Here is a 24,815-nt window from a genome sequence, read left to right as displayed (position 1 = left end):
ATAGCCAAAACCAAGCACGGAAAATAAGTAATTTATGGTCTTTACTTTAATGCTTGATTTATTTCTATAATCTGTGGAAATAGTATCTGTCATTGCAGTTGTGTGCATGCAAGGTGTTTGGTTTGGATAGGTTTTTGGTATACATATTTCATTAAAATTCTGCAATACGGTTTATCGAACTAGATTGATTGTGAAGTTTTACGTTATGTGATTAATGTAGTTTTGTGTTATGAGTGTATATTGTTTGGCCTTTCGGACATAAAATATGTTATTAGCGATTGAAATCTTCATTCGTCACGTCATTTCATAAATGGAAAAAATCTGTCAATATCATGCATATTGATCATAATATAAAAGACTATCCGGGAATACACGACTGCCTAGAACAATAAACGAAAGGTTTGTACTCAAATGTCACAATATTGCGAGACGTATTTTTTATCAGTGATCTTCCGTTATCACAATGGCAATCATGGTAGTAGATGGTAATTATTATTACTACTACAATTACTCGTAGGTACACATTCCTTTATTCTGATCAAAAAACATGGAATTTATTGATGATTTGTTAAATAGGTATAATTAGGGCTTTCAGCCAACTAATTATTTTTAGAATAGGAACATTAAATCAGCTGTTTTACCTGTTTAATAATATGACTATCTTTGTATTACAAGATCCTCATTTATTGACCTTTATTATAAATTCATTATGTATGAAACTATAGTATTGATTTTCCCATGTTACAGAATTGAAGATGGAGATGTTATCATCAGCTGCTCACGATGACAGCTCGGGGGCCAACCCCAGCAGCGTGAAGAGCGACGACAGCAGCCCGCGGCACGAGGGCGGGCGCGGTTCCCCGCCTCCCAATTGTGCCATTTGCCTCGGCACCTGCAGGAACAAGTCCTTCACGGACTCCTGCCTTCATCAATTCTGTTTCAAATGTCTATTGACTTGGAGTAAAGTAAGTACTCATATGAATCTAGATGTATTCATAATAACATAAACAGCCTACATATAAGTCTAACATTTGGGAGACGTTTCCTGTATGTGGTCTATCTGTGCATAGATTTTTTAACAATGTATACACAGATAGACCACATGCCACTGCCATTTTATAAATACCTACAATTTTCATTGAGTTGTTTTCATTTCACATTTTAGTATTTAGACTTATGTAGTACAATAAAGGTTACAATTAGTTACAAACCTAAAATTGTGTATCTATTTGAAATATTTTAATAAAATGTTTGCCCTTTACAGGTCAAAGCAGAGTGTCCCCTGTGCAAGCAGAACTTCAAGTCTATCATCCACAATGTGCGCTCGAACCACCAGTATGATGAGTACTCTGTGGAACAACGCCACACAGAGGAGACTCCCCAGAGTATTGACATTGACAACATTGCCAATGCCACCCGGCGGTTTAGATACAGGTAAAATTATCATCTTTATCTTTGAACAATAAACTAATGATTTACACTGCAATATTGAAACCAACCTGGCTCTATGGAATCGCCCTATGGTCTACCGCCAGCAAATCCAATATACTAAGTCTGCAGAGGGTTCAGAACAATATCTTGAAGACTATATGCGCGGCGCCCTGGTTTATTCGAAACTCAGAGGTACATCAATACCTAGACATGCCAACGATCACAGAAGAAATTGAAAAGTACAACAAAAGGCATAAGGAACGGTTGAGTAACCATCCAAATCCCTTAGCAACTATGCTGTTGGAAGCTAGCAACAGGGTGAAGAGGCTCAAAAGGAAGGATGTTCTTGGGCGCTGAGTACTATGGAAGATGGTGGCATTGGTTGCTTTACTTCTAACTAATCAATTCACACACCAAATCTGATTAAAGTCTTGCGACTGATTGTAGATATTTAAAAGGAAAAAAAAAAAAAATCTTTTTTTTTCTGACTTCATCATTAATTATTAAAGCAAAGTTACACCTTCCAGTATTTCATCAGTACAGTCCATCAGTCTGGATTGACACTACACTGACAGATGATTAATTGATCAAAAATATTCAAGTCTGTCTACTGATGCTGTAACCCGGCTCTTAGAATTTCCCAGTTATGAGTCAAGTACAATTGCTAATGAATGATTAAATATCTTAAGTGCAGTTTTCACTAAAACAGTTGGCTCGACCATTATAGATGGCGATACGGACTACCACCTATCATGGTCTTATGTGAGTAATTAGTTCATCTTAAGATGGATGTACTCCTTTCGACCCTGTCTTTGTCTCATTTGACTATCCCAAATGGTATATAGCTTGAGCTTATGTTTATGCGTGATTGGTACGGTTGTGGCAGGACGACGCTGACGCTGCCGCGGCGCGAGACGCTGGCCATCCAGCAGCTGCTGCTGCACTACCCGCTGATGGCGGACGTGTTCCCGCCGCCCGCGCCGCGCGCGCCGCCCGCGCGCCGCCGCCGCGAGCCCGCCGCCTTCCGCCGCACCGTGTACCGCCACAACCTGTGGGCGCGCCCGCTGCCAGACTTCACCGGACGGTTTAGGGACTGCACGCCCGAGTTCTACAGGTATTACTTTAAGGAATATTTTAGATTTCCGTTAAGGGATACGATAAAATTGTACCCATTAAAATTGCTTGATTAAAATGACAGGACAAAAAATTGATACAGCCATGTCCAAATTATACATTCAATCAAGTTTTTAATGGAGTATAATGCTAGGTTTAGGACATGATAGAAGAGCATTGAAAAAATACTATTTTGATTTTTATAGGTACAATGATTCACAACAGCACCGACTAGTGCCTTGGCTCAACAGAGAACTTCACTACTTACTCAATGAAAATATCGGGCACATCTCTTACGTGCTGACGCGTATTTTAGAATTGTTGCCGCAGTATCACATCAACTCGCCGGAATTCAGAGAGGCAATGCAGCGGTATTTCGGAGACCGGACCGAGCACTTCCTACACGAGCTTTACTGCTTCGCGTCGACGCCGTACGACATGACCGGCTACGATCGCAACGTCCAGTACACCACGGACTCGAGGATATCGACGATGGTCAACGAGGTGATCTCGAGCTCGGACTCGGAGGCGAGCGTCGACTCGGACATCGTGGTGGTGTCGAGCTCGGAGCCGGCCGAGCCACCGCCGGGCCCGTCCCGCCTGCCGGCGCCCGTCTACCCCCAGCATTACATCCCGCTGCCACCCGCCGACAACGTGATATCGATCGAGACGTTATCCCAGTCGGACACGGACGACGACTCGTCCGAAGTGATGGTCGTCGGCTACATAAAGCCACCGCAGGACCGGACGCCGGAGGTCGTGGACCTGCTCGGCTCCGACAGCGACGTGATCGTCCAGGACACCGCGCAGCCGGAGCCGTCGCAGAGCGGCGAGAGCCAGGAGGCCCGGCCGCCGGTGCCGCCGGCACCGCTGGTGAAGCTGAGTCTCAAGCGGATGCGGCCGCCCTCGGCCGGCGACTCGGACAGCGACGACGGCTCGTACCGGCCGCGCTCGGGCGCCGCCTCGGACAGCGAGGACGGCTCATACCGGCCGCCGCCGCGCCGCCGCCGCCGCGCCCCGCGCCCCTGCCCCGCCACGCCGCCGCTGCCCGCGCGCGGCTGGCCCGACTCCGCGCCCGCCACGCCCTCCATCTCCGCCTCCTCCCCCTCCTCCGCGACCCCTTCGCCGTCGCCCACCTCCTCCTCCTCCCTCGACGCGGATATGGACGACTTCTCCTCGTCGTCTTCCTCCTCCTCTGGCTCTTACGCGCGACGGAAAAAGGTGACGAAGAAGAAAGCGAAGCGGAAACCGCGCCGGGGGTCGAGCGCGGTGGACAAGGGGAAGAAGAGGAGTAAGAAACGCAAGTCACGGTCGCGGCACAGGGAGAGGAGCGCGTCGAAGACGGAATCGCGGGACCGACGGAGTAAGCGGAAGTCGCAGTCGGGGAAGGGCGTGAAGTCTTCGAAGAAGAACAGCGAGCGTGAGGTTCCCGATGAGCGCACGCTCACGCCGCCGCTGCCCGAACCGGCGCCGCCGCGCGAACCGCAGCCCGGCACCAGCGGCACTAACGGCGGCGGCGGCGGCACTAGCGGCGGCGAGGGCACCAGCGGCGGTGGCACTAGTGGCGGCGCCGGCACCAGCGGCGGTAGCGGCAGTGCGGGCGGCACGAGCCGACACGCCACGGACCGCGAACGACGCCGGAGGAGCCATGAAAATAAAAGACTGAAAAGTGTTGTCAATGTTATCAAACATTCGAGTGATTCAAATCCGGGTTATAATTTTCTCGCGAGTGGATCGTCGGTGAGTCCGATTAGTAACGGATTGAAACCCGAAACGGAGGATGTGCCTCCTGTGAAGTCGGAATTGGAAGACGCGAATACCACGTTCAGTAACTCGGAAGCTACGGACTCTGAAGACAACCTGCCTTTGAATTTAACTATGCGTAGGAATAAATTATCAATTTTGTGAGGCAAATGCTGGGCCTATTAGAGCAAGAACGATCTTGTTACTTTGGTGTGGAAAGTTATGCATTTATTAGTTTTACAGGCAGGTTGAACGGATGGTATTATTTGTGATGATTCTGATAATTTATTTTGTGAATATATTTAGCCGCTCGGCAGGACACTTATGGAGCGATACGCTGTGTATAGTGATAGCGTCGGAAGTTTGATGTTCTAGCATTAAACAACCATGTACAGAAGTAGAACCAACTACTTAAAATTTTAAGGTATTGAGACATGATAGCTGGATGGTTCATATAATATTGTTCTCTGTCACCAACCTTATTGTTTACAGTTTGGTCGAAAGAGAGTATGGAGGAAGTATATTTTTTAGTCTGGCAATATTTATAATATTCTGCCTCTTGATTGAGCGGCCGAGTTGTTGTCATGTAATACCAGTGTTGCCAATTATGTACAAATACAACCCTTACAAAATTTCTACTGTGTTTTTACCAAACTGTACTATAATTATGTAATTTAAAACCCCTTTTATTGAATAATTGTAAAAGGATTGCATCACATCCGGAAGAAAATCACTTCACAAATTGCATGTTTATTTTATTAATTCAATTTTAAATAGTTTTATATTAAATACGGGTATTTAATATGGATAAATCATCAGCATTATTTATCAATTTTGTAATCAAATGTAAAATTGCCAGTTGTTTTAGAATCTACAAATGTAATGTAGTACCGCCATCGTTGTAATTGTAATTATAGCTAACAGTAAGTAATAGTCAATACAAATAATTTAGGCATTATGGATTATCTTGCGAACATGAGTACTGGCGAAACCGAAGGCTTAAAATAAAGATGTCATTATAAATTGAAAATTGAGTTTTTTCATCACCGTCATCACTCGTCACCTTGTATTAGCTAGAGGAAGGAAATGCTTAGGAAGTACCAAACCCAAATGCCACAGGAATAGAGCAAGTGGCCTCTATAGTCAATATCCACTCTACATTTCAATTCGTGTCTGACTTTCCTAACTGACGTAACTGTTTTTTTTTTTTTTGCTTAAGTAATTAATTTGTCTTATTGGGAATTGTAAAAGGTGCATATCAGTTTCGCCAAAAACTGCAGATGCGACGTCAGCGACGAATATACATCAATAAATGGGCTGGTAGCATGATCATGATGATGATGATAGGGTGTTTTTCCTGTCATACAATAAATGCAAAGTCCGACGTGTGGATCTACTTACCTAACCTGAAAATTGACAACTCCGGTTTTTTACAGAAACTACGTATCCGTCACATCCCGGATGCTTCATACAAATCACCTCGATTTACACAGACACTACACATTGACGTTATTGTACACGCGTATCTATGTGTGTGACGTCTAACGCCCATACGATTGAGTGGATTGAAGACTAAAGCAAGACCGAGGGGGGGGGGGGTAAACTTAGCCGCTGGTGGTGACCGGAGAGTTGCCGTTCTGTACGTATTATTATTCCATATTCTATGTATGTGTCTGTGCGAAAATAGAGACTATTTTCTTTTCTAGCTTTACCTATTCCAATTCATGTCTCTTTTTTCATCATTCTTTCTTTTTCAAACAGGAAAGATGGCTCTTTCTCTTGCTTATTCAGATACCTACTCTTATACTAGGCACTGCGAAATAATAAAACAAATTTGAATTGCGATAATTTTAAATGTATTTATTATATTAGCTCACTTCTAAACTTTTACAAATCAACAATACCATTTTATTGTTACGTAATAAAATATCAATACCTTAAAATTATGCGAAGGTAACATGTACTTTATGGCAGACTTGTCTAAGTGTCTACTGTCTAAAACTACGGTGCTCCTTGTTGCATTTGTTGATCACGTGTGCGTTTGAACAAACAATATTATGGTCTCTGCATGGACGGTATGCGAGTGTATGCACACTATAAACTTGATCAGCCGCAACATTTAATGCTTCAAGAAATAAGGGGGGTTGCTTGTTAACCGGACGGACGGACTTCCTCTCACCATAAGGGTTCCTTTTTACCATTTTGGTTCGCAACCCAAAAATGGCCGTTAGCGCCAAAACAAAATATAAACTTGTACAATGTATTTTGCTTATATCAATTAAGGTTTTGATGAATACTTTGCCAGTACTGACTTACAATGTTACATAAGCTTTTTTCTAATTAAATCCTTCCAATGTTATTTCAAGTTATGCCTAAACATCTAAGGGTCAAATCATTGCAGATTAATATATTTTTCTTTAAATGTTTCCATCGAATCTATAGTGTGCATTGGCTCTAAAGTCATATAAATAAAACATTAACACACCTTTTGGATTCAACGTAATTGGGTAAAAATAGTCACTGCATTAAAATGTCTGATAGACCGCTATTTATTATCTTTATATTATTGCTTGTTAGGAAGCTTGTGAAAACCCTGTTTTCTAATTGAATCTTATTCAAGCTTATACGACTAAAATATTACATATGCTGAGGGTGAAAGAAGCATAAAAATAATTATCCTAATTATACATCATCTATACTTTATTCACGACTTTCAATTTAAAATTGTTATCTACAGGCTAGACAAGTAGAATCAGAGGCGAAACGAATGAAAAATAAGGTAACAATATTCTACACGTATCACGTATCAGTACACGTGCATATTATTTACTTACATCAGCTTCTGAAAATAATTTATAATTTTATATATGGATTGATTGATATAAATCGGTCAAAAGACTATCGAACTCAAGTAGGAAACCCATACTCATTGTAGCGTCGCGGTTGCTAAAGCTATTCATTTTTAAAAGTTCATGCCTTTTACTCTTCTATATTGTAATAGTATATCAACAAGCTTTACGGATTCCTAATTTAAATCGCGTCGGTAAACCGAATATAAAAATACCTTAGGCCTAATACCATTATTGCAAATCATTTATAATTTGTTAGCACCAGCACATAAAGCCACTACGCATCCGTACATCACACTAACGCTTAACAAGCTGTACACACTACGCTTATTTTAAAATAAATGGACACGTTTGATAATGTTGCCGCACTGCATTGTACTTCCCTATGCTTCTATCTCTTTCTGTCGCTCAGAACAGTCATTTGCTAGAGCGAGATGCTAAGCGGTCGGATTGCGGTCGCACTCTCGCTCTACGGATCACGGTTCATCTTAATTTCGAACAATCGGGTGATCACCCAGCAACGTTCTAACTGAACTAGGGATCACAAAGTGACATGTCCCCATCGGAAATCGAACCTGGGACCCCCAGATAAAGAGACCAATGCTCTAATTACAAGACTACATTAGTAATTAATTGATAGCAGCAGACGGCACTTCTTAGGCTTAGATCAACTCAATTATCAAGACGTGTCCATCTCACAATGCAATAATAAGTAATCTAGAAATTATCGCTAAAAACGTATTTATCCCATTTTGGGATTACGATTATAGAGTATCACTAATACAATTCATACATAATTAATAGCTAAAATTGCAAATTATTTCATAATTTATAGCAGTAAATGACCTAACAATCCTTCAAGGAGTGATATCGAATTTATTTTACTGGCGTAATTTATAGATTTGTCTGGGATGACATTGACTGCTTGGCCAAACAAATAGTGCGGACAAGCGCAGATTATTATGAGCAAATAGAAGGACTTCTAAGGGCTTAACACGGATGTGTAACACTTGAGTAAAAATGTATTTACGCACTAACACAGCACTAAAACAATCTACATTGTCCAGCAATGTAACTAAGTGATATCTAATGGCCGCACTTTGGACGCGTTTTATTGCGAATTCGTCTCGTGCGGACATGCACGAACACGCTCAAACAACCACAATGGAAGAACTCCCGCGGATTTTAATGGAACTAATTGACAAGCCAGGCGGATATTACGACACTAGCGCGGTCGCCGTGGGACTACTTGCGGGGCGCGGACTGTACTATGGGAGCCCGCATACAGCTGGTTGGTTGTAATAAACCACGTGTACGTGTATACGCACGCGAGTCGTATACGTACAAAAACGTATCCAAAGTGCGACAGCCTTGGTGTTTTAAAATATTTGTGTATCTAAAATAATATTGTATTTATACTGGTTTGCCTTGCAAGCGCTAAAATAGTGGTCATTTCGTAAACATTACTCTTACGGGATTACAATAACAACACTGCTCAAAAATTGCACACTGCAGCGTTCCTGGAGTACTAAAAGTAACTTATACGTAGAGTTTATTTGTAATACACTTTAACGTTAGGCGCTAGGTTTTCTTAAGGAGGGTATAGACTAAACGAACATAGAGCCAGAATATAACTGCCTTACTTTCTTGTATTTTTCTACAGAATAATCTGTCTCCTTTTTATAGAATGAGTATTCGCTCGTTTGATCTAAATCCACCTTTAAAAGAATTCACACACTAGTTAATTCAATCACAGCACTCAACGCAATTCTATACGCATTTACGTAAGTTGGATATAATGATACATTTTCTAATGTAACCTTTTTTACTTCATCTATGCTATGATCGTACTTCGTTAAACCATTGAGCGGATACTTTTTACATGCAAGTCTTCTTCAAACTGATGTCAAGAAACGAAAGAATAGTGAATTGTTAGAAACAATATTATACTTTGAACTACGATTAAGTATTATGTTCACAGTTTAGAACCCTGCCGCATTCATTATCTTGACTAAACAAGTCTCACTAAATATCAAACATGTTATTGCGACAGGGTCTAAACGCAGCCCAGACACTTCATACATAAATCCCATTGTTATCAAGTGCCACTTTACCGCGTGCGAGCGAGACGGACTGTCCACGCGCGCTCCTTTACCCGCTTACGGCCATTTAGACTAAAGTGAGACCTAGCGGGGGGTGAGGTAAATCTAGCTTGGGACCGGTACGAATTGATGCGGAGCGGGGAGTGTCCGTTCTATACGTAGTTATCTTATTGCTGCCGTTTCTTGAGACTACTATGAAAAAGACTATTAAAGTAAAACTCTAGCCCTAAGTTCACCGTGCTGCCTGTAAGTTACGAAGGGTTAACCTCGACGACTGTGTTCATGTGTTGAGGGTGTGGCTTGAACTCCACCACTTCTTTCCATACCAGCTCTGAAATAGATTTTAAAATATGATACCTCATTAAATAGCATAAACGTATGTATGCAATCTTTACAGGAGCCATATCAGGGACTTAAGGCTGCTTTATAATAACACTGACATCGGAGTTCATCGTCTTCTCTAGTATGGGTTGTGACGTTAATGTCGACCTTATCAACTCTGGTATCAAAGTTACTATTGACCCGCCATAGACCTAATGACATGGTTCATATAACGACCATGGTATAAGAAGACCAGGTATGCTCAATCCTATGACAAGCCGCCATTGCTAGCCCTGTGATGACGTAAGTGTTACCACTGTGTTACCATTAAATTGATATCTCCAAAATTCCAAGGACGTAAATTTTATTATTGAAAATTGAGTGAAATACTGACTAATGAAAAACTAAATTACTATTACTTGTCACATATATAAAAATCATTAAAACTGTAAGTAAATCTTTAACTAGCATCTTACTTTCGGACAATAGGCTAGTTTCCAACTAGTCAAATTAGTTACTTTTTACTAGACGTCAAAACACAAAGTAACTATGGAATTCGTATGAAGAAGCACACTGTGACGTCATAGACGAACGTGATAAAATGTCGGACTTATTATACTAATCTAATCTAACCTAGCCTACAAGATCCCACTTCTGGGCAAAGGCCTCCCCTTCTTCTTTACATTTTTCGCGGTCCTGTGTGTACTCCGGGGAGTCCCGCCGACTTATTATTACATTTTTCATAATTATTACGCATAAATAAGTTAAATAGAAAAAATAAAATGTTTTTCGTTAGTTTTAGATCCGTCTTTATCTTGAATTCCATAATTGAACCCAGTTCGCGACCCAATTGGGCGATCAGCCAGGAATGTCCTAACCAAAGTGCCGATCTCTGGAGTTCATAAGAGGAGAAGAATATATTTCCGTATGAACGTTTTATATTTATCATAACACGCTTCAATACCATTTTGTGTTCTATGACCTCACGGTCTTTGTGACTTTCTCGGTCTTTTTGGGGTAGACCCCAATGAGGAACAGTAATAAGAGTGAGTTGTCTCTCTGTCGAAATATTAACCAATCACAAACCTGTTGCACGCAAAATTTCCTCATAAAAGTTAAAACATTTATGATACTAGTATACTAGAGGTTATATGGGACATGACTAATAAATCTCATAGTGATAACGATAATCTAAACACGCAGAAAGTGGATTTGTATAGTCGTTGCACTAAAAATCACTTGATAAGGTTAATATTCTAATATTAGATAGTATCATGAATCATGTTATCTAAACTATATAATCGGCGCGTTTGAATAGGCAAGCATTTCACCTGAACTGTTTAAATGGGAAATTATAATGAGCGATAGAAAAATAAGTCACACTCATTTAGAACACAATTTTCCATTTACTTCTTTGTTTAATTTATGGGCATGTTGTATACTAGAATACGAAATGCAGTAAGAAATCGTACGTGAAACCACACAAGATTTTTATGGACCAACAATTTGTGGGTACCTTGAAAGTTGATATACACCAACTTTACACCTGTTGTGGTAACGGTGCCCGAAAAGGGATATTCTTAATTTAGTTATTAGTTAGTAACGATGTCAAAGCCTTGGTATATATCTCCACATAACATAGATAGCCTGTATGCGTCCCACTGCGGGGCACAGGCATCCCCTCAATCAGCTGGAGGGGGTATGGGGCATATAGTTTATCATAATTATATATAGGATGTTAGTGTGTGGGTTAGATTGACTGGAACACACTCGCTAAATGTATGTAGACCTCCACGGAAAGACCAAACCATGCCAGTCCAGTTAGTAGAGACCACGTAAGGTCTCTGCTAACTGGGGGGTAAAATAGACCTCATTGAATCAATTAATTTGAAAAAGCAATATTGCTATTTGTAGACCATTGCGCATTTTTATATGCGCAAATTTCAATATATTGCTTTTTTAAGCAACAGCCTCCGTGGTCTAGTGGTTAGAGCGTTAGGCTCACGATCTGGAGGTCCGGGTTAGATTCCCGATGGGGATATTGTCGAAATCACTTTGTGAGACTGTCCTTTGTTTGGTAAGGACTTTTCAGGCTTGAATCACCTAATTGTCCGAAAAAGTAAGATGATTCCGTGCTTCGGAGGGCACGTTAAGCCATTGGTCCCGGCTATTAGCCGTAAAAAAACACCTCCACCAACCCGCATTGAAGCAGCGTGGTGGAGTATGCTCCATACCCCCTCCGGTTGATTGAATTTGGCCTGTGCCCAGCAGTGGGTCGTATATAGGCTGTTTATGTATGTATGTGCTTTTTTTAAGATGAATTGCAACAATGTAGCCTTTTTGGCCAGGTCTAAAAATACCACAGTGGACCAGGGCGTCAACTTACCTTTCCACTTGTCGACGGGCAGGTCCATGTCCTCGAAGCTCTGGTCGTAGGGCGCGGACACCGGCTCGTCGGTCGGGTCGGCGTACTGGGCCAGGTACTCGTGGGCCAGCGCCTGCTCTGCTGTTATACGCCTGCAATACACAGAATGAAAGTAGGATTAATGCCGTAGAAATGAGGTCTTTGCGTAGCATCTGCGGTGTGAAGTTGAGTGATAGAGTGAGAAACAGTGTGATAAGACAGAGATGTGGTGTAAAAGACGAATTATAGTGGTGACTAAGATTGAGAAGGGAATGTTAGGTTGGTTTGGACACGTAGAGCGGATGAAGGATAATAGAATTGCAAAAGGGGTATTTTAAGCGAAAGTTGATGGTAGGGCTGGCAGAGAAAAACCGAGAAGGGCTTACGATGACCAAATTGGAGATGTCCTTAGAAAAGGTTTAATACGATCTACTCTGAACCGGCGTGCGTGTATGAAGCGATTGATGAATGTGGAGGAAGCAAGAGAAGTGTGTCAGGATCGAAGAAAATGGAATTCTATAGTCTCTGCTTACCCCGGTGGGAAATAGGCGTGAGTTTATGTATGTATGTGTACACAGAATGATGTCTCATTTTAGTATAAATAGTGCGGTATAAATAATATACAATATTAATATACGCAGTGACATCGTAACTATTCTTAACGAAATATTTGAGGGATGATTATGAATTTTCCGACAGAAAATCATAGTCTGAATCGTCCCCCTCAGTATTTGTTACGGTGTCACTAAGACCCATACGTACTTGTATTGCTACCTGTAAATACTTATACGGAATGTAAGTGTCATCACAACGAATACTGAGGGGGATAATCAGCTCATTACTCTGAGTTGATATCAAGTATAGAAAAAAGAAGTAAATAATTTAAATTAATTTATAAAAATGTGAATTTTGCTACGGAAAATTCCACTTGATATTAACTCAGAATCATGGTATGAATCATGCGCCTTAGTATTCGTCACGATGTCCCTATATTAATTATATGTAGTACATAAGTATAATAGTCCTTATTGAGAAATGAGATTCTTTTTACGAAATGCCAAAACGAAGTTTTCTATTGAATTTGTATGGAAATACTGTCCGAGTGACGTCATCGATAAAAGCGCTCTTTGATACTTGATACTTGAAACACAATCAACCGGAAGAGGTATGGAGCATACTCCACCACGCTTCTCCGGTGCGTGTTGGTAGTGTTTTTTATGTTATGGGACCAATGGCTTAGCGAGCCCTCCGAAGCACGGACTTTTATATTAATATTTTATAGTTTATGTTTGATTCAGTAAAATACGCTATTGTTTTTGTTTCGCTTCAATGTACTTACTTATCAGCGTCAAGCTCCAACATAAGTTCGAGTAGGTTGACAGCGAGCGGGTTAGCGCCGCGGAACACTTCACGGAAGTCACGCCGCTTCAGGGTAGGCAGCGACTGAATGTAGTTCCTAGCCTGAAACGTCATCACGTTAAAGTTGCTTTTGAAGGACGGAGACATTAGTATGCAAGTTTATTATTAGGAAAAGAATGAATCGAAAAAAAAATAGGAAGAAAGAAAAAGAAAAAAGAAGGAAAGAAGAAAGGAAGGCGCGAAGGAGTAGGGGAAGGGTGTGGAGGACTATTTTAAGAGCTGTCAAACGAAATTAGTATTTTCGATCGCCAGAATCATCGTTATCGGATTTATGACATGTGGCTATCAGAATTAACTCACGACGATATAAAGATCGCTTATCGACAATATTGTTGACACGCTTAAAGAAGCTCATTATAATATGTTAATATGGGTAAATAATTGAAAATAAACCGCATGCGAGCCCAAAATTAAAAGGCGCCATTTGTTATTTTTAAACAAATTACTAATCATTCCTACACTCTCAATATACGGTGCACTGCGGTGAAATTGCATCCAGAAATTCTCAAAAATGTTAAACATTTCCTTTAAATGTTTATGACTCAAAGCGACAGGTTTGTTGTACACAAATCTAAACTATTATTGAGATACAATGTTTGCAATTCCAAAGCCAATAATCCTGACAAGCTAGTTGGCAGAGATCCAGATTTATAAGACTAATTCTAGCTAAACGCAAAGTACAAGTATTTGGAGATGGGTCGGTAATTCTCAATACATTACTCATACCGTAATAACATGTGTTCAATCTCAAGTTAATTTAATTACAATATACATGTCAAACAAGTTAATGTAGTTACTAATAAAAGTTCAATAAAATGTCATGTCGTGTAGGGTATGCAGTTACCTACTTCATCCAATAAACTGGGAACTGCTTTGGGATCTATTACATTACACGATTTCTCGGAACAGGGCGGTGTAATAAGAACCCGGGCAGGGACCCGATTTTGCCATCCTGAAATATAGCTACCGTCGGGCCCGAGAAATCGTATAGCGTATTAGAGCCTTTACGTCCCTCGCCAGACAGCCGAAAACGTAGGTATTATCTCATTTCGTTGTAAACTATCCAATTCCAACACAGCTTTTTATGCAATGGATAAACGACAAACCTATCGATTCTAAATATACATAGCCGTTGCCCGTCGCTGACAACAAAAGACGGCCTCGAGACAAATAGTTCTTTTACAATATTACCAACAAATCGTTACAGACCACATAGCAATTCCACAATAAACGAACACCAACAGTCTGAATGACAAACACAATAATTACAGCTATGTTCAAGCTAAGTCGCTCTGTTACCACAATAACACGTTCACATACAATTTCTTCCTTTATCGGACAAAACTAGCTCTTAAAAGCACATTGCATTGCGCGTAATATACCTACTGTAGATATTAATTACGTTCATGAGTCTTGATGATTCTTTACACAGGTGTCCTATAAAATTCCATTTAAATTTCTCAAAAAAGCATTTTAGTGAGTTTAATAATTAGTATTGTGTTGATTATAATAATAATTTAGTCTGCTTGTGAAGCATCAAAATTATTTGCTTAATGTTAAAGTAAGCTAAAATTGTAATAGGCTGTTATTCTGAATACCATACCGATTTTAATTCATGTTCAAAAACATCTGCATTTGGAGGTAGTCTGTTGGTTTAAAAACAATTTTAAGTTTCTTAGTAACTTTTCATAAATCAAATTACAAGTTAAGTTTTTGAGAATTATAAAATTCAATAACATTTTCTTTTTTCAAATTACTACATTACAATTCGTATCCAATTTGAATGAAACTGAAATATTGTTGAAGATTCATAATCGTCATATTTGAAAGAAAACCCCACTTTACGTTAAAAGGTTTGTAAAGTGCTTATATACTAAAAACTGGAGGCAACACTCCAACACGAACTCGAAAAATCTTTCCGCTCATCATTGTTTTAGTGGATATCAGGTCAAGGGTAGTTTTCAACGAGCGGCGTAGATAAAGAGACGTGCTATAGGAAATTCTTGAGTTAAAGAGTCGCGAATTTCAAGCTATTCCATTGATATATGTCTGCCAACGCCTCAACAGTACAATTTCACCTTATAAATACTACTCACTTATTTACTTTTTTAATTTTCGCTTATTGGGAATGTTCCCTCCAATTTTAGTTGGAAGCTCCATGTTTTCTGCTTACCTCTTCGCTTATAATTTTGTCTATAGTCTCCTGTTCGGGCCTCCCGCACATAAACAATATCCTGGTGAGGTGGTCAATATCTGGACGCACGAATGTTAAGGTTACAAGCACCAAACGTACACAAGCGACGTCACACCACATAACTCAAAGCGAGTTAACGCGAAGCTATGTTACAGGTTTCTGCGATTATGGATTTTAAAGTATGTATCTACATGTTGAGCGAAACTTTAGTCATTTATCAGCTTTTGAAATAAGAATAAACGAACGTCAAATGTGGTTTAAAAACAATCAATGTCTTCTCGTGCTTTTCATTATGGCAGTGACGAAGTATCAAATATTTTCCGCAATTAGATGCACAAGACGCTATGAATGACGGTCTAAATATATTCTTATTAGTTTCGCTCGTACAAAAGATTTAACAAATGACTAAAATTTCACTCTTACAGTCAGCGCACGCCTACAGACCTTTTTTTTTTTTTTTTTTTTTGACGTGACTTATTGTAGATTTGCCGCAGATGGCATTAACTACTTGGCCGGACAAATGGGGAGCGCTGAAGGCTCTCACCCGGTACAACATTTAAGACAACAGGCCTGAGGGTGCCCAGTTGGGCGCGAACCTCGGCTCAGGGCGTCGTCTGAGAGGAAAAATATTTGAAAGAATTAATCGACCCTAGTGGGTCGATAGCGATAAGCGCTGAATGAGGGAAATCGTCGACCACGCCGGCGGGGTCGGTATCGGGGTCCTGAAGTGTTTGGTGTCGCGAGCTGATTGGCTGCCTCTATGGCTAGGGTAATCGGGTCGTCGGGATCGTATATTACGTCCTTCGGACGCCGATACTTTTCAGTACCGTCCCTAAGCGGGATGTAATCGGAAGCCGCAACTACCAGGGGATTCGGGTGGTGCGGAGCAGAATCGAAAAAACGTTTGGAAGCTAATTTGAGCCATTGGGCAATGGTTGGCAGACCTAGGTCAATGTGCAGATTTTCATTGCGAAGGAACCACGGAGCTCCCGTGGCTTTCCGCATGAAACGATTTTGTATTACCTGTAGACGGTGGATTTGAGAGGGACTCGCATGAGCGAAAACTACCCCTGCATAGGTCATGATCGGACGGATGCAAGTCGTGTAGATTTTCACCTTATTCCTAAGGGACAATTTACTTCGCTTGTTAAGGAGACAATGAAGACGGCCCATTACAAACGCGGCGCGATCGCGCACACGTAAACGCCTACAGACCAAACATGCGTTATTCGATAGATGTGCGCCAACCTTGGTTTATGATTAAAATGTCCTGAAATGTTCCTAAGTACTTACAGACTCCGAGGATATTTTCTGCATAAATTCCTGCGCTGGGGTCCCCAATACCTCCATTATCAAGTTCAGTTGGTGGATATCTGACTCGACATTAAGGTTGGACGCCATCGAACATTCGATACATAGGAACTAAAAGCTAAGCTTTAAATCAATACTTTGAGACAATGAGAAACTGACATAAATAGAATAGAAAGGAAATGATGCATGCTACAATTGGCTTTAGTCTAATGTATGCGAAGTTGAAGTAGATGATTCACAGGTAATAATATTCGGCAGTGCAGTAAACGGGTCGGAACGCAATAAAATAGACATACATTTACTACTTTAGAGGTAACATAACATAGTGGCAATATCTATAATAACTATGGGTAAGAAACATAATCTGCGTACGATCGAGAATTGTACTATCTAACACTTATGTTGTTATACTACATGGTTTGTGTACAATGTTATTCGCAGTATTGATGGATCAATTATCTTATCTTTATAACTGATTGAGACTTTATTAAGATAGTTCATATACAAAGACACGCAACTTTTTACAATATTAATAAATTTGGGATAATAGGGCAGATGTTTTTTTACTATGTGTGGAGTTTCGAAAAAGGACAATTCTCATTTCTATGAAGATATAGCTGAGAGATTAATGAAGAGATACGTAAGGAGTATGTTCAAATGGATAGACTTAAAACATGTTATGTTATCTCTGGGAAACTAAATATAAACATCTAATATTAAAAGGGATGACTTGTGGGGATTATCTTATCAGTCTATCAATGTAATGTGTTTTAAATGTTATTTTGGGCTACAAGCACGAGGTAGATTACCCATCTATGTTACGCACGATAGTCTAAAAAGTGTGGACTCCACCAATGCGGAGATGAATGGGAAGATATGTTTAATATAACCGATAGAATTAAGAGAATTCGGTATAGAAACGCTGCGTATTACACATCTCTACTTTGATGGAGTCCAGGCCTTAGTTTGTCGGAGTCCCGGCTTGATACTGTTCAAGTGATCCCTTTTGCGACGGCAAATGTAACAATAGCTGTTTGTAAAAGGATACGGTCGGAGCCCGGGAAGAGTGTACGTCCAGTGAGCAGCTCGGCCATGATGCAGCCGACGGACCATATGTCCACCGTCTGGTTGTAGTGCATCCAGTTCAACATGATCTCTGGTGCGCGGTACCATCTGCGACGGAGGCGTGATTAATTTTTGACAACCGAAAGTCAGTGAACGATGAAGAAGATAAGCTGCTCATTGATGGATCAAAAGTTAAAATATTGACATAGATCAGCGCTAGAGTGTGATCTGTTTGTGAGTGAGTGGACGTATGTGTGTCGTGAGTGTCTGAGGTTCTGCGAGATGATGAATAATGTGTGAAATATGTTTTGATATTGTTTACTGTTTATGTGTACATAGTTAAGTTACCTTACTTATACTTAAGTCTGATTATATTATTATGAAAGCTTCACGGCGCATCGTCGCTTCTGCACTGAAATGTAAATAAATAAATAGATAGGTCTCCCTTTAATCAACCGGAGGGATATAGGTACTGCGATCGAGGCAAGTTATTCAACCTAGTAGAAAATGCCGTCAAGGATAGTTAAATATCAAGTTTTGTTGTTTTTTACGGTCACGAATTTTGTAGGAAAATATTCTGGGATTTCCTATGTTATTGGAAAGTCTGTTTTTTACCCTGACAATGGAAAATACCTACCTACATCAATACCAACAAACAGAATCAACATATAGACACAGGTATTAAACATTGGAGAGCAAAATTGATTTTCAAACAAAAATACACAAAACGTCTGTCTATCTATATTTAGAGCAAAACATGTAAGAAATTCAAACAAGTCTGATTCGATTATCGAATTTACGAACTTTAACAAAAGATATGCTAATTACCAGACAAGCAGTTATCTACATACCAACATTACTTCCGGGTAAATTTGCGAAATAATAGTACAAAATACAACAGCCAGAATGCACATTTTGTGCCAAAAAGGAAAATAGACGTATGAATAAAAAAATAATGCTTGATGACACTCACACGGAGAATACGGCGCGAGTAACCTTGTGGCGTTAGTTTCGTGATTACCTATTTACTAATAAACGTAAAAAAACGTTTTGTTTTTCAAGAAAACCGATGGTGTCATCTCGTTTATAAATATTTTTCCTCTTGGTTGCACTTCGCTTAGTCACTAATTCATTGAAGACGGAGCGTCTCGAGACGCCGTAGTTTAAATCTATTTATGCCTCGCGGGATTTCATTTAGTGAAAACACATCATAGGATTGTCTCGAAATGTTTAAATTAATTTCGTATAGGTATTTTGTAGATTTTGAATGGATAAGCACTTATTGTAGGTATTGGCTCTCACTAAAATACACGTAACGAAAACATTTACCCTTCATAATTAATAATACCCTTTTATTTATGTTTTTAAATTTTAAACAGTATGTGGTTTTCCGTGTTTACCAAACTTGGTTTCATGTTGGTAGTACAACACTGGAAAGTAATAAATATGTATCTTACCTTGTGGCGACGTAACCAGTCATCTCAGTTTCTGTAGGCCTGGCTAGGCCAAAGTCCAAGATTTTCAGCTCACAATCTTCATTCACTGCAATATTCGAGGGCTTCAGGTCCTGCAATGTTTTTATGGGTTAAAATTCCCAATTTCTCCATAACCCGCCGTTTCATACCAGTGGTTCCCAACATTTTTTTGCCAGGGACAATTATAAATTTTAGTTAAAAATTCGTGAAAAATACTGAACTTATTTGGCTTTTAGTTTAGTAGAATGTAAATCTTTATTTTCCTAAACCTAAGAACTTTCTTTTTAGTCTAAGATTTACAGGTAGTTGGGAAGCATCAATGCAGACCACAGGTTGTGAACCCCTGGTTTAAACAGAGTTTAATAATATTCCGCCGAAACCCTGTTGCATGAGGTGTCATTAGCTATCAAAACATAGGGGTTTTGGTATTCATATGGCAAAAATAAAAAAATGAAGATAATTACAATACAATACAAATACACTTTATTGCACCAAAATAAAAAGAAATAATTACAAAAAGTCTCTTAACTAAGTACATGGCAAATGGCGGCCTTATCGCTTAAAGCGATTTCTTCCAGACAACCATAATTAATCATTCATTAAAATTAACAACTTTAATCATCATCATTCCCTTTCCTTTTCGGCAGAATAAGAAAATGACAGGTTACCTGACTACAGGTAAATTAAATCAGGAGGTGTCTGCTGGAATCAGATCCAATATTTATTTAATTATCATATTCATTATAGGGAAAATACAACATTTTAATGAATGATGAATCAAAAAGATTCTTATTTACTTCTCCAACTGTCTACATAGGCGAATGTTGTAAGTCTATTGTTTAAATCTATGTTATTTGTCATGCTACACTTGCTGGACTATGGCAGTAGATCAGATAAAAATATTAACTTACCCTATGAATAATGCCAGCAGAATGTATATACTTAAGGCCACGGAGTATCTGGTAGACAAGGAACTGGACATGATCATCGGACAGTTTCTGGGTGCGTATAATGTTGTTTAGATCTGCACCCATCAAATGGGTGACCAGGTACACTTGCTGGAACTCCTCTAGAGTCTTCTCTGGACTGAACACATCTAACAGACCTAAAATTATACCATTTATAGTCAGAATGTATATTACCAATAAAAAAATGGTTTTATACCAACAAACTACAATTTGCAGCATAGACACAAAATTCGACTCAAATTATGTTTGATGATAGTAATGTAGTAGTACTATTTCTACAAGCAAGCAAGTTAGAAGAAATTGGGTTAAATTCAAATAAAATGGAAACATTTTTTACAACAATTTGCCATGTGCGTAGACACAAAATTTTATTCAAATTATGTTTTGATATAAAATATATTCACAATTGTGTTTTAATGTGTGTCATTGTTTTGTTGCACAGGTAAGATAATGTGAAACATATACACTACAAGAAGTCCATTTAAATTGCAAGTCTGTTATCTTTATAATGTTCATATTTAGTACATTGTTAATGTACTCATATTTCCTTTTATAAGATAAACTACAATTTGCATACTAGTAACATTCCTTTAATAGGTATTTAAATAAATTACACAATAATGAATATTGCATATTCTCATACTTGGTGTTGCAATTCAAGTACATGTACATATTTATAAAAGGCTTAAAAATAAAAATATTAAAAATATTTGCCTTTTTTCCAGGGACGAAACTGCCACATACCTAACAGTTAAAATAACAGCCGTTTTATTTAATTTTTATTACTTGGCCTATTATTTTGAATGAATACCTACCGATAACATTTTCATGGTTCATGTGCTTCAACATGCGAAGTTCGCGGTATGTCCTCTTAGCATGCACAGCAGATTGAAAAGGCCTTGCTAACTTCTTAATGGCCACTTTCATATTATGCAGCGTGTCAATAGCTGAGCTGTAGACAATCGATTTATAAATACTAATAACACAAAACCAGTTACACCCACACAGGGCAATGTACTGCTTACAAATGTCAGGCTCCTACATAATAGCCCATAAGCACACAAGTGTGTAATAAGAAAAAATATAATAGGACATGATTGCAATCGTATAAATAAACATTGGCAAAGTGCCCATGACTTTTTCCGATAAACAAATACATACCAAACTTGGCCGTAGGCACCTGAACCTACAGGTGTTAGCATTTGATACCGCTCGGGCACAATCCATTCTGTTTTGTTAATTTCCACCTTATGAAATCGAGGCATCATGAATATTGCCTTCCAGTACAAATTCTTCACGCTAACCTAGTATGACAAACGATTTGTTATATAAACAAATAAATTGGAACCAAAATTGAAAAATATTACAAAATCCACTTGCACACGGAGTATGTCTTAATTTTTTTCCCTGTGTCGTCTTCAAACTCTTCAGTCTTCAAATGTCACAGTACCTTTTTCTTTTTGGAGGACTTTTTGGCCTGGTTATAAAGTCTTTTAAACATTTTCTAAGCTAAGGCTGTAAAGAAATAATGTTCATTATTAGCGTATCGTATTTAATAAAAAAACAACTTGTCTATGAAAAATACGTTTTTTGGATATAATTATTGTATATACTGTAATATGTGACAGAGACAGATATAGTGTATTATTTTGTACAATGTTTTTATACTATTACTTTCTTTAGTTAGTTTCGTTATCCGATTAAAATTAAAAAGCACACCACAGCTGTCATTTGATTGTCTCATTTACCTACTGAAATTATTCAACCAAAGTCAAATAATACGCAATATCTACACTTTTTCGATATTATTTACTTGAAGAATGGCGCAAACAGCGGGTGTGAAGCCCATGGCCATTGCGGGCCGTGTGGCTTCTGAAAGAGAAAGATGTCTGGGAATGACAGTGACTGAAAGAGCTTGGCGGAAACAATGGCTAAAAGACCAAATTTTGCATGAAAATGAACCCCAAAATATCCCTGAATATTGGAAGGAACGCACTAATCCAATTCGTCGTTTTTACCGATTCCCACTGGACTGGCTTTTTACTCGTATGGCCCCTATGCTGGTAAGATTACATAACAATAACCTATATTTTATTGCTTTAAAGTTCAGATTGTTTACAACATTCGTGTCTTTACAGGGTCAAGCCCGTGCTCAAGACTATAGATACATTACTGGTAAACTTGGTTTGATTGCTGTTGGTATTCTTGGCATCCATTACTACTTCAAATACAATGGAAATGTAAGTTTATTTATACTATTCATATTTACAGTTTATTATTATTTTAATCGACATGCTATTGACTTAAACAAATTACTTTCAGGATTGGACTAGAAAGGGAGGCTGGAGAGTGTTGAGAACTAAACCTATGGTTCTCCCAGGCCAACCTGGCTTCCCATACAAATCAGATCGCTGTTATGATAGTGACTACGCTAACAGGAACTTCAAGAACTCCCCTATATAAATGTAGATTGGGATGTTAAAACAATTACATTTCCAAGTACATACATGTTTGTAGAAAACTGACTTGTAAATGAAATTGTAACATATTTAAATCTTAGGTCAATAAAATATTGTTCATTTAATATTTCTGTCAATCTACAATTATAGTAAAAACCTCCCGATACCTACATCTATGTATGCATATGCATTTGTGGATAATTAATCTAAATAAAACAATTTATGATAAATAAAACAGTAAGTAGTACTAAGCAAAGTGTATTCCTTCAGAATTGAAAGCATGTAGTAACTTCATGAAGTCATCTGTATCCATAGTCCTTGCTCTCATCTGGTCTGCTTCAGCATTCACTAATATATCTTGTACTTTCTGCTTTATATCAAACTCTTCTGGGATTTCCTGAAATATAAATAAAATTTAAATTCCACATACTAACACAGACTAACACAAGGAGGTGCTGAGGAACATTATGAAATATACCAAAAACATTTACCCATTGAATGCATTTTACCTTATTATGGAGAGAGCAATGAACTCTATAGTTCTTTTCTAAAACAGCCATGGTGGTGCACTGTTTGAATACTGCTGACAAAGTCTTGTTTTTCCGCACAAAGGCTATCCTGGTCAAGCCATCCCATTCCACAAAATTTATAGGTGGTGGAGGATTCCTAGGTTCTATCCTCACCACACTGGATTCTACTTTTGGCGGAGGCCTGAAGTTGTTCTTGCCAACCTGTTACAATAAAATTACAATAAACATTCTACAAACATAAAATAACAAGTACTTCATTGCACTCACAGGAAATTTTATATAAACATAAAAACAAAAGGGAAATAAATCCCTTCCAAGCAACCTTTTCCAACAGTTAATCTGCTGTGCTTAAAAAAGCTTCCAAATTCTTCATGTAGGAACATTCATAAACTCACGCCTATTTCCCACTGGGGTAAGCAGAGACTATTGAACTCCTTTTGCTTCGATCCTGCCATACTTCTCTTGCTTCCTCCACATTCTAATTAACTTATGTAGGTGTGAGCCTTACCTTCATCAACATGTCCACTCGAGCTAATAATTGAGTATTGACTGACAACCTACAATACAGCTTGTCTCCAGGCTTTGCCACCAGTCTCTGGGCAAATTCCTGTTGAAACATAAGCACTGCACATCTGAAGAATGGTCTGTGCAATAGCAGTTTGAATACTAATGGTGAACTAATCTGGTATGGTATATTAGCTACACAAATGTCAAAAAAGGGTAACTCTGTCTTCAGTACATCTCCGACAAGGATCTGTAGTTTTGCTTGATAGGGAGTACCCTGCACACGCTTTTGAAGTTCAGCAACCAATCTAAAAATACAAATTTACAATATAAATCATTTTTTTTAAATTTAGCATGACATAGAAGTTCTAAATGTGGAAATACGCTTACCGTGTATCTATTTCACAAGCGATGACTTTTTTAACTCTGTCGAGGAGCTTGACAGTCATGTTACCAGTACCAGGACCAATCTCAAGAGCTACATCTGTCGGCCTAAGACCAGACTTGTCTAGCATAGACGTTATTATAAGAGGATTCTTCAAAATATGCTGTCCAAAATCCTTGTTAAATTGTATACCTACAAAAATAATTGTAATTGATTTACATAAAATGAAATTATTGATGTATATAACCTCCCCATTTTAGCAAGTCACAGAACTACGATACTTACCCTGTTTAGCAATTTCATTGTGAACTCGGGATTTTTTCTCCGCTTTTACTTTTGGCATTTTATTTAATTATAATAAAGTTATAAAAATAACACACTAAAAGAACTCCACATGTGTTTACAAAATGACACTGTCAAAATAAGTGATGTTTTCGAACGGATACAAACCAAGCTTACGGATATTTCGCATATGAGTGATCCAGTGGAGTAACCATAGTGATTAGTTCATTATGTCGATAAAGATAAATGAAATGAAAGCG

The 24,815-nt window shown here is 38.8% G+C and overlaps 4 protein-coding genes across 5 annotated transcripts; 2 read left to right on the top strand and 2 right to left on the bottom strand.

Moving 5' to 3' along the window:
* Nucleotides 1-103: 103 nt before the first annotated feature.
* Nucleotides 104-5,317, top strand: LOC126378139 (E3 ubiquitin-protein ligase Topors-like). The gene is made up of 5 exons (XM_050026331.1): nt 104-399; nt 748-965; nt 1,265-1,434; nt 2,318-2,545; nt 2,751-5,317. Exons 2-5 carry the CDS (start codon nt 756-758, stop codon nt 4,450-4,452), a joined length of 2,310 nt encoding a protein of 769 aa, XP_049882288.1. The 5' UTR covers nt 104-399; nt 748-755; the 3' UTR covers nt 4,453-5,317.
* Nucleotides 5,318-6,120: 803 nt separating this feature from the next.
* Nucleotides 6,121-21,840, bottom strand: LOC126378624 (mitogen-activated protein kinase p38b-like). Of its 2 annotated transcripts, none has more exons than XM_050027018.1 (9): nt 21,557-21,840; nt 21,211-21,347; nt 20,339-20,532; nt 19,410-19,519; nt 17,936-18,060; nt 15,556-15,635; nt 13,303-13,424; nt 11,946-12,076; nt 6,121-9,569 (listed from the first exon to the last, which is right to left on the bottom strand). In XM_050027018.1, the coding sequence occupies exons 1-9, from the start codon at nt 21,661-21,663 to the stop codon at nt 9,490-9,492; spliced, it is 1,086 nt and encodes a 361-aa protein (XP_049882975.1). In that variant the 5' UTR covers nt 21,664-21,840; the 3' UTR covers nt 6,121-9,489. The 2 variants fall into 2 exon arrangements, with proteins under 2 accessions (XP_049882975.1, XP_049882974.1); XM_050027017.1 differs by lacking the exon at nt 15,556-15,635 and adding an exon at nt 16,870-16,949 and having other exon boundaries at nt 21,557-21,838.
* Nucleotides 21,841-22,107: 267 nt separating this feature from the next.
* LOC126379035 (uncharacterized) lies at nt 22,108-22,979 on the top strand. The gene is made up of 3 exons (XM_050027626.1): nt 22,108-22,458; nt 22,534-22,635; nt 22,718-22,979. Exons 1-3 carry the CDS (start codon nt 22,216-22,218, stop codon nt 22,856-22,858), a joined length of 486 nt encoding a protein of 161 aa, XP_049883583.1. The 5' UTR covers nt 22,108-22,215; the 3' UTR covers nt 22,859-22,979.
* Nucleotides 22,980-23,096: 117 nt separating this feature from the next.
* Nucleotides 23,097-24,692, bottom strand: LOC126378761 (probable dimethyladenosine transferase). The gene is made up of 5 exons (XM_050027143.1): nt 24,559-24,692; nt 24,279-24,465; nt 23,893-24,196; nt 23,364-23,585; nt 23,097-23,251 (listed from the first exon to the last, which is right to left on the bottom strand). Exons 1-5 carry the CDS (start codon nt 24,614-24,616, stop codon nt 23,102-23,104), a joined length of 921 nt encoding a protein of 306 aa, XP_049883100.1. The 5' UTR covers nt 24,617-24,692; the 3' UTR covers nt 23,097-23,101.
* Between the last annotated feature and the right edge of the window lie 123 nt (nt 24,693-24,815).

The sequence above is a fragment of the Pectinophora gossypiella genome, chromosome 2 (genome assembly GCF_024362695.1).
Source record: "Pectinophora gossypiella chromosome 2, ilPecGoss1.1, whole genome shotgun sequence".
Lineage (NCBI taxonomy): Eukaryota > Metazoa > Arthropoda > Insecta > Lepidoptera > Gelechiidae > Pectinophora > Pectinophora gossypiella.
Note: the sequence above shows the minus strand (reverse complement) of the source record. Positions and strands in the feature narration are given on the sequence as shown.